The 12,640-nt window shown below is 39.7% G+C and overlaps 1 protein-coding gene across 4 annotated transcripts in view; it reads right to left on the minus strand.

The window, feature by feature from the left end:
• LOC133443974 (chromatin remodeling regulator CECR2) overlaps positions 1-12,093 on the minus strand; it is a 50,926-nt gene extending 38,833 nt beyond the window's left edge. For all 4 annotated transcript variants that reach the window (XM_061721348.1, XM_061721350.1, XM_061721347.1 and 1 more), the window contains exon 1: positions 11,828-12,093. In XM_061721348.1, coding sequence (XP_061577332.1) covers positions 11,828-11,947 — 120 coding nt within the window. In that variant the 5' untranslated portion in view covers positions 11,948-12,093. The remainder of the gene's footprint in view (positions 1-11,827) is intronic.
• Positions 12,094-12,640: the final 547 nt, after the last annotated feature.

A 12,640-nucleotide genomic window follows, 5' to 3' on the forward strand; every position in this document is an offset into this window, starting at 1 on the left:
ATTAGAGTTTGGATTGGGAAAAAAATGGATCAATGTTGTTCTGTGTGGGGGTCCAAACAAGATGATTAAATAAATACAAGCCAGTGTTTTATTTCACCAATCTCTCATTCATTCCCAATGTTCTTGCATTTTGTCAAAGTCAATGCTGTGAGTTGTATTTGGAGGGGAAAACTTCCACTACTTGCATATCAATATCCATTTAAAGAGTTCAAAATGTCAACATGCATTAGGTATACAGTTACAAAGAACAAGGAGTGGAAACTATGGGGCTGTGTCAGTCTCTATGAAGTTGGGCCATGGTAGAGCACGTAAGCCACAACACATAAACCTTGATCCTATTCTCCCCTGTTAATCCACTTGCTGTCTAGACAACAGAAACAAGGACATGCTCACAGGCAGTCTGCTCTCACTTATTTGCCAGATCCAATAGGCCTACATCTTCCTTTACACTCGCATAAAAAAAAGAAAGAGAAAACCAACACCACACATATACACACAAAAACACGACACAGGTCCCCTCCCCAGAAGAGCAGCAGCAGTAAGAAGAGTGAAGAGCCTCCACCCCTCCAGGGGAAAAAGAAAGAAAGAACCACCATCTGGGGTTTAGTCATGGTGATGCCAGGGGCTGGGGCTCTCAAAGGGGAGTGGGTAGAGGGACTGCTGTTGTAGAGGGACAAATGATAGTCAGAGGATGGGACATGAGAAAAAGGTAGATAAGGTGCATTGCCATTACCCCTAGATTTGCACAAAACCTAAATGTCGCAAAAAAAAAAAAAAAATCTGTAATAGAAAAGCGCATAATTCGAGAAAAAAAAGCCAAATATCGTAAAACCTTTTAAAGCTTTCATGAGCTGGTTTTTCCAGACCGTTCAATTAACCAGCTTGGCGCTAAAGTGCAATGGAATCAAAATTTTTTGCATTTGCACACCACTGGGTGTGACGTAGTCGTTCAATCTGAAGTAATCAACATCTAGTTTACAGCTGTTTATGGCCCCATTATTATGATGTGGTATAACACCACTCAATCATTACACGTTACTGCATTACATAAGGGCTTCGCCTTTGATTGATCATTTAAATGATCATCCGCTGCCTTCTTCTTCTGGTGACTAGTTCAGCAACAGCGGCAGCATCAGTTGCAATAATTTGTCAAAATCTATCCATCTTCTTTCAAGTCTTTGTTTTGAAGAGATGTGTCTCATCCTGTGAGACACGGAGGATTATGGACGTACGGAGAAAGAATGAGGAGAGTTATGCTCATAAAAAGATAAACACTGTTCAATGGAAACATTGCAACCCTGCAGCTGTACTTTTAAAGTAATTCAGTTTTGCTTTTGTTTTAAGAAAAGGGCATTGGAAATCCACCTATGGACAAGTTAATTTGTGGATACAAGGAGAAAAAGGAATTATTTAAATAGATTGCTGTACTTAACAAATGTGTTTTAAAATAATTTAGAAAGACCATTTTGTGACAGCCAACTGTATGCTTCTTGTTTTCCACCAAAAGTAGCAAAGGAAGGATACTATTCCTTAGCTATTTTTATGGCGAATGCGTCACACACCTGGCAAATTCCTGACAAAAGTACAGCAACAACAATGTGGGGCATGACAAGTCTTCAGGGAAAGCAGTATCATTTAACTAATTTCATTTTAGTTTACAACGCATTTTATTGTAAAGCAGTTTGTGATTTTATCTGCGAAAAGCCCTATAGAAATATTGGCTTGATTGATTGATGAAAATCGTCATCTTATGCAGAAGCTAGTATCAGAGAGAGTCCTGTTTCAGCCTTGTTTTGATGTCCAAAGAGGGGCCATTTTGAATTCTACTCCTTGAGAACCCTGGCGGGCTCCGTGTGCTCTGGGGTCAGATACCGTGTTCAACAACCTGCGGCTCACTTTCATTTTAAGAGACTTGATTTTCATCACCATCACATCATTTTTATTACCATTTAGTGATATTTTATTGCTACAATGTAATGCCTGGGCAATCTGCTACAATAAACAGACTCTCACAACCATAATCATATCTGTTTGTAACACCATGATTTCCTCAGTCCCTGGAGAGGGCAGTGATAACACCAGCAGCTTTCTGAAAAGCTCAAAAATGATAAACTAGATGTTCTCAGAGTGATGGGTGCAGCTGTCCTTGTGGACAGCAGTGTAAACACATCGCCTGCTTATGAGGAACAACTCCTAGTAAAACCTGATGCCATCGACCCCTGCTAAGAGTATAAAATGCCCCACTCTAATCCAGAGGATTGATGGTTATACTACTGATATAAAAAATTCAAATTCATCAGCCATGAATTAGTGATGATGCGGACAACTCTGCACTAATGGTGAATTTGCAGCACTTCAAAGTTATGGTGTACAATCATACATTTTTATTAATGATTTTCCAGCCTCAATGGGACAACAAAGTTGTACAATAAATAATGTTAAAATCCCTTAAGGACAAAGTAGAAGTTATGTTTAGCTCCAATGTTATGTCAAAATTATTGGGATATCTTGAATGTTATAGTAGGGAAAAATCTGGACATACTTTGTATCTTATAAACTCTTGCATAAAAACTCAGCTGTCCGTAAAATCATCAGAGTAAAAATCTAATATTTTGTTATGAAAATTTATGTTAGGATCCAAATTAACAGGTTTTATTCAGACCTAAAACATCCATGGCAAGCAATCAGGAAATTAAACGAGGGTTCATGGCAGAGGAAATTCCTCGATTATTTTTTGTAATTGAGTTACTCGAGGAATTGTTGCAGCCCTAATCTACTTATTCCAATTCAGGATCACTGTGATATCCCCTATACATGAAAGGAAGGGCTACACCCTGGACAGACTGCCAGTCCAGTGCAGGACCACAATAGACAAACTACATTCACTCACTCCATCCTATACGCAATATAGAGTAATCAATTAACTTCACACGCGTTTTTTGGTCTGTGCGAGGAAGCCGGAGTCCTCGAGAAAAAAAAAAAACTAAAAAAACTGTAAGCAGTATCAAGCAGCAGATGTTAGGTGTACTGACTTGTGATATTAGAAACCTCTAATGCGCTTCATCCAACACCATTTTTTAAAAACTTTACTAGTTACTAGCTTCATGTCTTCCTTTCTCAAGGGCTGTAATCAACCAAATAAAATTCTTGATGGACTAATGTTTTTAACTGAAATTAATTACACACTACAGCCTGTCGAAATTAATATGAGGAATATTATTTATATAAAAACAATTGTTTTGTCATGTTTTAATAATTGACCGACACCATCATTTAGAAGTGTACACGTGGCGATGAGTATTTTTTTTCTGGTTCACAAACAATGGAACTAACCCATATTTTGGTTGGGCTCAAATAAATGTCAGCATTTCAATGTGAATATATATTTAATAAAAACACAGCCTCCTACCACAGCTAGAAACAGGCAGGCCCTCACACAGAGAGAGACGGAGAGGGACCACGTTAGTTAGGTTAACAGCACACGGGTGGTCGGAGTGAGAGGCTAAACATCCAGCACCGGGATGTTGCTGTTGTTGCGGGCGGGTGCGCCCTCAGTGACAAAACAATCATTACACTAAAACATTGAAATATGTCAATTCTGATATTGTCAGAACGGATGGGGCAAGCTGGCTTACCCTTTTAAGGTGATGCACCATGTTTGATGTGGAGCTGTGATATCCAAACTGTTGCTTGCAAAGTTTGCATTAAACTTTTTTCCATTGTCTATTTATATGAAATTCTGCCACACTGCAGATGTGACACGATAGAGTTCAACAATAACCGGACCTTGTCCTTTTACTTTACAATATATCCATCTCTAGTCAGTGGGTTGAGCTAATCCATGATAGCAAAAACAAGGGGGTGTCCAAAGACAGACTGTTACCTGTGAAAGAGGTGTGCTCTGAAAACACCCACTTCAGTACTTGTTTCTTTCCTCCTGATGAAATTAAATTAAAGAATCAACTAATCAGAAGTTTGGTCGAGCCGGCCGCATCGACTAATAAATCAACCAGTCGACTGGGAGATTACAGCCCCACCGTTCTCAGGGGAAATGTCCACACTATAGAAATGCTGTGCTAAAATGAGTTCATGGCTGAAGCTGTGCACGACTCAGATTTATCCAAAATAAAGTTTGAGGAAGTGTAATACGTTTGAATGCTGAGGTCAGTAATGATTTATACCTCATGTTTCAATCCAATAACAGCATCATTTCAGTATCTTCACTGATTGACAGCGCAACCAACTCGGCCACAACCGACTATCTTTTAACTCTTAATTAAGTCTCTCGGTTCAAAGTTGAGCATATAATGTTTTTATATATCGTTACTTCTATCAAATTAAAAGTGTAAACTCATCGTCAGACCTAAGACTTTAGTTATGCACGCCACCAACTTACACTCTTAAGATTTTCAAGAATACAAACGTTCTAATCCAACCTAAAATCCTCTTACTGGATGTTTTTATTAAATCTCCTCTTTGGACATTTAATAAAACTCCCCAAAGAGGAGACAAATTTGTGTGAAATAATGACAAGCAGTTCATGAAGATGCATGGAACAGGGGCACAATAATGTGCCAAGCAAGATGTCAGCAGAACACGGACTGAGGGGACAGGGACAAAGGTCCTTGGCATGAAGGGCTGTGTTTGGAGATGAGGGCTGCTTCACTGAGTATAGAGCAGCAGAAGCCTGCAGTGTCTTTTGGCCGTGGGGCTTCAGGCATCATTTCACTGACACATAGCCAAGTAACTTAACATAAGCCATGGAGACAAAAAGCCAGGCAAAGGCGACATCCATGCTGACCCTGAGCCACTTTCTTGCAGATCACACTCTACTAATGTGCTTTCATTTCCTCACTCACTTGCTCTTCATCTCTAGGACACTGTTCTCCACTTTCCCTTTCTTGCTCTCTGTACTGCTTTCCCAGATTGCTGCTCGCTGACTGAGAAAAGTAGAAACCAGTGACAGTGAAGTGTATCAGCCCAGTAACAATGTGCTAGGGACTACTTTGTAAGGTTATGCAGGGAGACTGGGGTGGACTCCATTATCACTGATCACTACCGTAGACAGAAAAGGGTGGCCACAACATTGCCACAGCAGCACTATTGGACTGGATCACTGAATAAGCAGGTTCACAGCACACAAAACATTGCGGTGTACAACACAGCCTTCTTTGGAAAGGTATTCAGAAAAAAATAAACTATTAAGTTTTTGGAAACATTTAGTAGGAATGGTAAGTAAAATAAACACTGCAAGAAAATGCAAAACTTAATAATATGCAGCTTCTGAGTAGTCTCCCTTGTGGATCACATCTAATCCTGTGGTGGTATGAATCCTCACACACCTCGAACACATCCCCCAAGGTTGACAGCAGGAGGGCAAAGACAGAAATTGTTCCAAACGACAATCAAGGAGCATGATCAAGCTGAAATATCTGTAGTTTCTAGGATGAACACATTTACCGGTAATTTAAAAACGAGAAATTGACTTTGGGAGATGTTTTCTGTCATGCGTTTCCACTACATCTCAGAAACTTTGATAAAGATAGCGCTGCAGGGGGTCGGTGACTAGATTTTGATTACTTTAGATTGACAGGCTACATCACATCTAGCGCTGCCAGAGACGTGGAAATGCGCAGAAAGTGTTTCAATTACAGTCTTGCGAATAAGTGGATTATCGATCTGAAAAACCACCTCCTGGAAGCTTAAAGGTTCATTCGATATTCTGGAGTAGGACTGCAACGATTCATCCGGTACCTCGATTACAAAAAATAAGCGAGGAATTTCTTCTGCCTCGAAGCCTCGTTTAATTAATTTAAAGCTTGCGTTTTGCACAGATTCTTTTCAGTGTGAAAACACGCTTACAAGTTTGCGAAAAAATATGTTGGAAACAATTGTATTTATTTCTATGTCTCAGGAAATGTTAAGTTTGAAGTGATTTTATTTATTTTTATTGGAAAATTTAACAAAAACGGTTTACTTGTTTGCATAATATATAAATAAATGTCAATTATTCTTATAAAGCAAACCAATTGGTTGTTTGTTTTTAATCAAGTGATATGTCTTGTTTTCTATTGTATATTTATAATTGGGCTTTAATTAAGCAAAAGTATGTTTTATCTGATTACTTGATTAATCAATGCAATATTCAATAGAATAATCGATTACTGCAGCCCTAATCGGGAGTTTTTTCGAATTAGTGCCGTTTCTATTTCAGGATTTCTTTTCTGATATTTGGGTTTGCACAAATTTAGGCGCAAAGGAAACACGCCACAATTCTGATCCAATATACTTGAACATTGACTATTTAATACTGTTTTGTAAAAGGTATCGTGCACATTTAAGGCCCCGTTTACACGGAGCAAAAACAGAGACGTTTTCATGCGATTTGGCCGTTTGTTTACACGAAAACGGAGCTCAAAGTCACCAAAACCGATCATTTCTGAAAACTCCGGCCAGTGGGACCACCGTCAATATTTTCTTGTATTTTACCTGTTTTATATTCTAAAGTCACACTTAAAAGTAACTCCACTTCTCTGTCACTCCAAACGAAAGACTCTCGTTCCGTCTTGGAAGTAAAGCCTGAATTATGGTCCCGTGTTAAATCAACGCAGAGCCTACGGCGTAGGGTACGCGGCGATGCGCGCCATACGGTGTGCGTCGCCGCATACCCTACGCCGTAAGCTCTGCGTTGATGTAACGCGGAACCATAAATCAGCCTTAACTGGAAGTTACACGTCACGTGTCATTTGTTGATGTTTTTTCCAGGATTCTGATTGGCTGGCATGACGTTAACATCCTATTTATGCGGATTCGTGTAAACGAAGACATTTTGAAAATGATCTCGTGTAAACGATGGAATTTTTCAAAACGTAGAGGGGGAAATATCCGTTTATGTAAATACCCGGCTATGTGTAAATGGGGCCTAAGACTCACAAGAGCCATGTTCATTACAGGCAGGGTGGCAAAAAGAGGCAGCAGCAAACAGATGCCATAGAAACATGCCATGTACAAAGAAAAGGACCGGTGCAATGCCAGGGTTAAGAAAATAGATAGCAGAATAAAGTGAAATCACTCACCACCCTCACTCTATCAACACCAATGACAGCCACTTCCTGCTTCCAACCCTGATACTTTACATCCCAAATTCTTGACTAATTCAAGACATACATCAAGAGATATGATTTTGATTGATTGATTCTTTTACTGATCCGATCTTCAGAGGTAGAGTATCAATCAATCAATCAATCAATAAGCAAGTAAATCTCAAAGTAAAAAATAAGAAAATCAGGAGTTTTTATTGTCACTATGGCAGCATAGTGACATTTTGTTCAGGACCTCTTGGCTTGGTATTCACAAACAGACACATAGGCATACAGTATAACTATATCTAAATAAATATGAAAATAGAATAGAAACAGTTAAAGTAAACAAAGTTCAGATCAGTCTGACCTGTAAGTCAAAAGGGACCGCTTTAAGATCTCAAAACTATTACAACTACCCATGCACGACTCATCGGTTTTGCAAAACTGAACTGTACAAGTCAAGACAAATTTAGAGGTAGATGTGAGTCACTTCAAACTGAAAGTCAAAACGGAGGCTCGTCTTGTTGCTGCTATGTGCATCTAAACAAACCAAACATGTTTGACTGACAGTTTCATTTCATTTATAGGACACAAGGTCCTCAGAAAGTAAACAAGATGAATATAAATGTCCAGACTCTCACACACCAGTGTGAACACTTGATTCTGGCAAACCATAGATGCAAAACAATATGAACCCCACCAGATGTCATAACGTGCAGTAAATTGTGGGGAATTGTTATGTTGGTACTGTATGTGAAAATGCAAGTCTTTTATTTGTTTTATCAAAGTAGCCTGGGTTGCCTAGGTATAATTACCCAACTGTGGCATGTCTCCAAGAGTCTGCTTTGCATATCAAATAAAGGGCGTTACAGAAAGCTTAAGGTAGAACTTTCAACACTCTCAACACCATTTACTAATAATCAGAGAAGTTTGCTTTACAGAAGACTAGACATGACAGGCGTGCAGAAAACCAGCCTCATTACTAAAAGCTTGTGTAAAAGAACATTACAACAACTCCATGGCAGCAAAATCTATTACATTAACTGCTAAAAATTCACCTCAAGCTCCAGAAAATAGGGTTAACTTAATACCTAATGTTGATGTTTCTCAGTATCACTCAAGATGCCTCCGCTTAAGAGACAGCTCATTGGATGATGGAGTCCAGCCTTTTATTTACAGAGTTGCAGGTGTAGTCAATTAAATGTATTCCACTGTGCTCTCATATGCTTCTCACATTTAGGCACAGAAACGGTCTAAATGTCATCTCTCAAAGACTATGTGGAGGAAACTCAATTGAATACATTTCAATGAAAAAAAAAAAAAGAGAATTTTCAAAGTAAGAGAAGATAAAAGTCTTTATAACTTCATAACAAATATGCAACAGGGTGAGGAGGAAGCAGATTCTTGTGATGTTGTGAAGGGAAATTACTTCATGCCAGATGAAAGCACACTCAATGTTGCCAATTTTCCTTTCAAAGGTGCACCGACTTTCAATAAAAGCAGCATTTATTTTCTAGCTATTATTAAAAACACTACAGCTGATTAAAACCAAAAGGAGCTGTGACCTTGAAGTTCAAGGTTTGAACACTTCTGTGTCCAATTAAGATGGCAACGACTGCTATATCAATCTCAATGCTTCTTGGAAATCCAGGGAAGGGCTGCTGCCACACGTCATCTGCTTAGTGATGCAGGTCGAGATAAATGGATCACTTGAATCACTTGTCGTGGGTTGCAAAAGTAGAGCCTCTCGTTCAAATGAAAGGCTTAAAACGTGTTTAATCTATATGATAATTTGCTAAATGAACATTAAGATTCTACACCAGAGGACAGCTCTCAGTTTACTTATAAATTATAGTCACAACAAAAGGCAAATCTCACTCAAGTCCATAACCATCCTAAAAAGTAGTGGGCGACCGATTTTTAAAGAAAAATTAAGAAATTTACTGAAATACTGCATTTTCTTTTTGTATTAAGAATGTTCAACATGCTCAAACTTAAGTAAACTTAAGTAAATATTTGCACTTAAAAAAACAACCTGTGTAGCCATTTTCACAACCTGTACTGTTTGGTTGTTTGTCATGTGTACTAGTTAGCTTACTGTTACCTCCAAGTAGGGACTTGCTGTGGTTTGGGTCTGGGAATTGGGAGTATTGTGCCTGACTGTTCTAAAATTGAGGCTGTTATTCCTCTTAATTTGTTATAGGCAGCTTTTTTATTTTATGTAAAGAGAAAATTCACTTAATGTTATTTTTGATAACTGAAATGCTGCTTGTTTTGTTTGATGTTCCATAATTTGCACTTTTGATGTGTGAGCCGTGCGAAGTGAATATTGCTGTCCTTCCTAGTTAAACCAATAAATTGCTCACCATTCATTTAAATGAATTCTTGTATTGAAATTTGTTTTCTCCCAAAAAGGTAAAAAAGGGTAATAATCGTATCGGCTGATATCGGCTATCGGTTAGTGATGCACCGAAATGAAAATTTGTGGCCGAAACCGAAACTAATAATAAACACTTGGCCGAATACCGAACAATACCGAACATGGTTCTTCGCAGTTTTTCATTTATTTTGCCTATTTTTTCACCATTGCATAAATCAAATAAATTTGATTTAGGCGTGCTTTTAAAAGAAAAAAATCTTTTACAAAATTACAAGGTAGAAAATATTTATTGAACATAAAAATAGATTGATTTATGTTGTTTTGGTTCCACCTCCTGGTGAATGTTAGGTAAAATTCTTATGTGGTTACCTTTTGGTTGGCCAACGATTTGTGTTTGTGGTGCGCAACCGTTACGGGAGCGGTCAGTCTATTTCCTTATTTTACAACGCCGTTATTAATTGTTCGTTTTTTTTTCCCCACTTATTCCACCGAACACCAAAAGTGGTTTTTTTGCCATTTTCAGCCGAACAATTTTGGTTACCAAACAATCGGTGCATCACTACTATCGGTCTTTTTGATTTCCCCCTAATCGGTGATCGAAATAATCGAAAAAAAGGCTGATCGGTCGGACACTACTAAAGAGGACCAAGAGCGACAGCTCTCAGCACCCTTAACTTTCATGTAAAGCAGGCGCAGTGCGATCCCCCATCTGGCTCACACTTTAGTTTAAAAACAAAGCCCATGGCTGCGTGTTTGTCTGCAGGAGGGGGTGGGGGCGGCTGAGTGACGGTAAAGTGGGGGTGTTGACCCAAGCACTTTTTCTTATAAATGCAACCATTCCTCACTTGTCACAGCAGACGATCGTCGTGAAACAACACGTAAAGCTAAAAACAAAAACGCAAGGGAAAGAGCCACATGTGACTGAACTGTACTGTGATCTCGAGGTTCATTTCAATGAGGAGGGAGGAGGGAGGGGTTCAGGGGGGTCGAGGGGACTGATGAAGTTAAATTACGGCTAGGAAAGTGTAAAAAAGAGAAATCAGTTTCATCCGAGACGGATCCGGAGGGTGATTTCTTTACAGTAGCCATCTCATATCACGAATTAACGTTTTTAATCCTCGTTTCTGGCAACAAAACGGAACTTGGGCGAGCAAACAATGCCTGCGCCGCATCTGCGTCCCTATGGCGACCCGAGCCAGATGGCTTGAAGACAATAAACTCAAACCTCACACCGTGAACTTAACTTTATTTCACGTAAAACGAGACCAACTCTCTTTTTTTTTATATAAAAAAAGTGTAACAACACTCGGTTTTCAGCTGTTGTAAAAAAAAAAAAGACGTGGGGGAGAAAATCTGATCACTTAATGATTTGATAAACCAGTTACAGTTTCACATTTTCGAACAAAGTCCTTCTTGATGTTGTTTTTTATTATTATTATTGTTATTAAATGACTGTAAAGGTTACCACTTCAACATAAACACGAGTTTTCGTCCACATGAAAACAAACGAGTGGCACATGGTTCAGGAGGAAAGTTACTCCGCAACAAAAACAACTCAGCATCCTTCACAACAACACGCAGATTACTACAGACACCGCACCACCGTGGGCCTTAACACTGTGTTATACGTCGCTATATATAGCTTAAGCCTGTTAGGAAACGTCCAAACTTCGAGGAAGCGTGATTGCGGCTGGTTTCCAGCAGGTTACCTAACAGGATCGCCTGAAGCCTGAATTATAGTCCTGCGTTGACGCAGAGCCTACGCCGTAGGCTACGGCGATGTAACGCGGGACCATAAATCAGCCTCTATGCTGCGTTCCATTTACCTCGGAAGTCGGAACTGGGAACCGGGAATAACGTCACAGCCGAGTTATCAGCGTTCCAGTTACAAAGTAGGAAAACAAGATTGTAGTTCGCATATACCACATGGAAAATGTAAATTACACTATAGCAGCATATATATGCCGAACAAAACTTGTATACGACTGATTTAGTGTGACCAAAACTAGAATGAAGTGCTACGAATTTTTACAGAGCTCTCTTCTACTGTTTACAACCGGGGCAGCCATCTTGGAATGGTAACTCGGGGGTGGTGAAGACTCTCCCACTTTCCCAGTGGGAAATCCCACTTCGAGGGGCGTTCCAGTTGAAAAATCCAACTGGCAACTGGGAAATCCCCACTTCCGAGGACAAATGGAACGCGGCATTAGTCCCGCAGGAGGAGTTCAGAGGACACGGCTATAAGCTCGTTAACCAACACGGCCGGAGAACAACACTGGAAACAAAACTGCTGACACAAACAACTCTTCATTTCCGCCTTAAAAGCCATTGAAGTTCCCACAAGTATCCGAGAGCGGAGGTTTACCTCTATTTCAAAGTCTGGGAGGTGGAAGGCCGTCCTGAACAGCGAGCAGAAGTGGGCGATGGCGGGGACTTCCCACCAGGACTGGATCTCCTCCACGCAAACTCTACATCCCGGGGACATTTTCGGGCCAGTAGAGACGTGTCACGTGTGTTTCTCACATCAGAAAAGACTTTTGTCGTCGGCGACGTGGGATGTGTCCGTAACATTACAAACGGGAGAAAAGTTGTAGCTGCCGTCCCGTCGGAGTTGGTGGCATCGCGACCCGGTGAGCGTCACAATCTGTTTCAATCAGAGCCGCGGCGGAGACGAGCAGATGGACGGACCGTACCAACTCTGAGACCGGGGGGGTGGGGGCACGTTAGTTCAATGTATTACATCAAACTTCAGCGGAATAAGTCACTATAGTGTAGAAAATATGTGTCTATGTTGACCATAAGTAATGATTAAAAACATAGGGTTTCGAACTTATTTGTTCTTTTGTTGTAACTTTGAGGGGACTAATTCAAAAGTTCCCCCCCGGACTTGATAATGCGCCCGCCGTTTAAAAGGAAAGACTGTGCGTGCGGAATGAAACTAAAAAAGTTGAAGCAGGTATAACGCAGGTGATTTCCTTGAAGTTTATACAGAGTGATTGTTATATGTGCGCCGACATGACTTTATGTCATACTACTTTACATATTGCTTAGTTTAGTTTAGTTTATTTTGTTTTGGTCATTTACATTTTAAGATGTTTGCATATACACACTGTATATGTACAGTATACACACAGGTATAAATATATATATATTATATATATGTACACATTTCCTTTTT

This window comes from Cololabis saira, chromosome 5 (assembly GCF_033807715.1).
Source record: "Cololabis saira isolate AMF1-May2022 chromosome 5, fColSai1.1, whole genome shotgun sequence".
NCBI classification, from domain to species: Eukaryota; Metazoa; Chordata; class Actinopteri; order Beloniformes; family Belonidae; genus Cololabis; species Cololabis saira.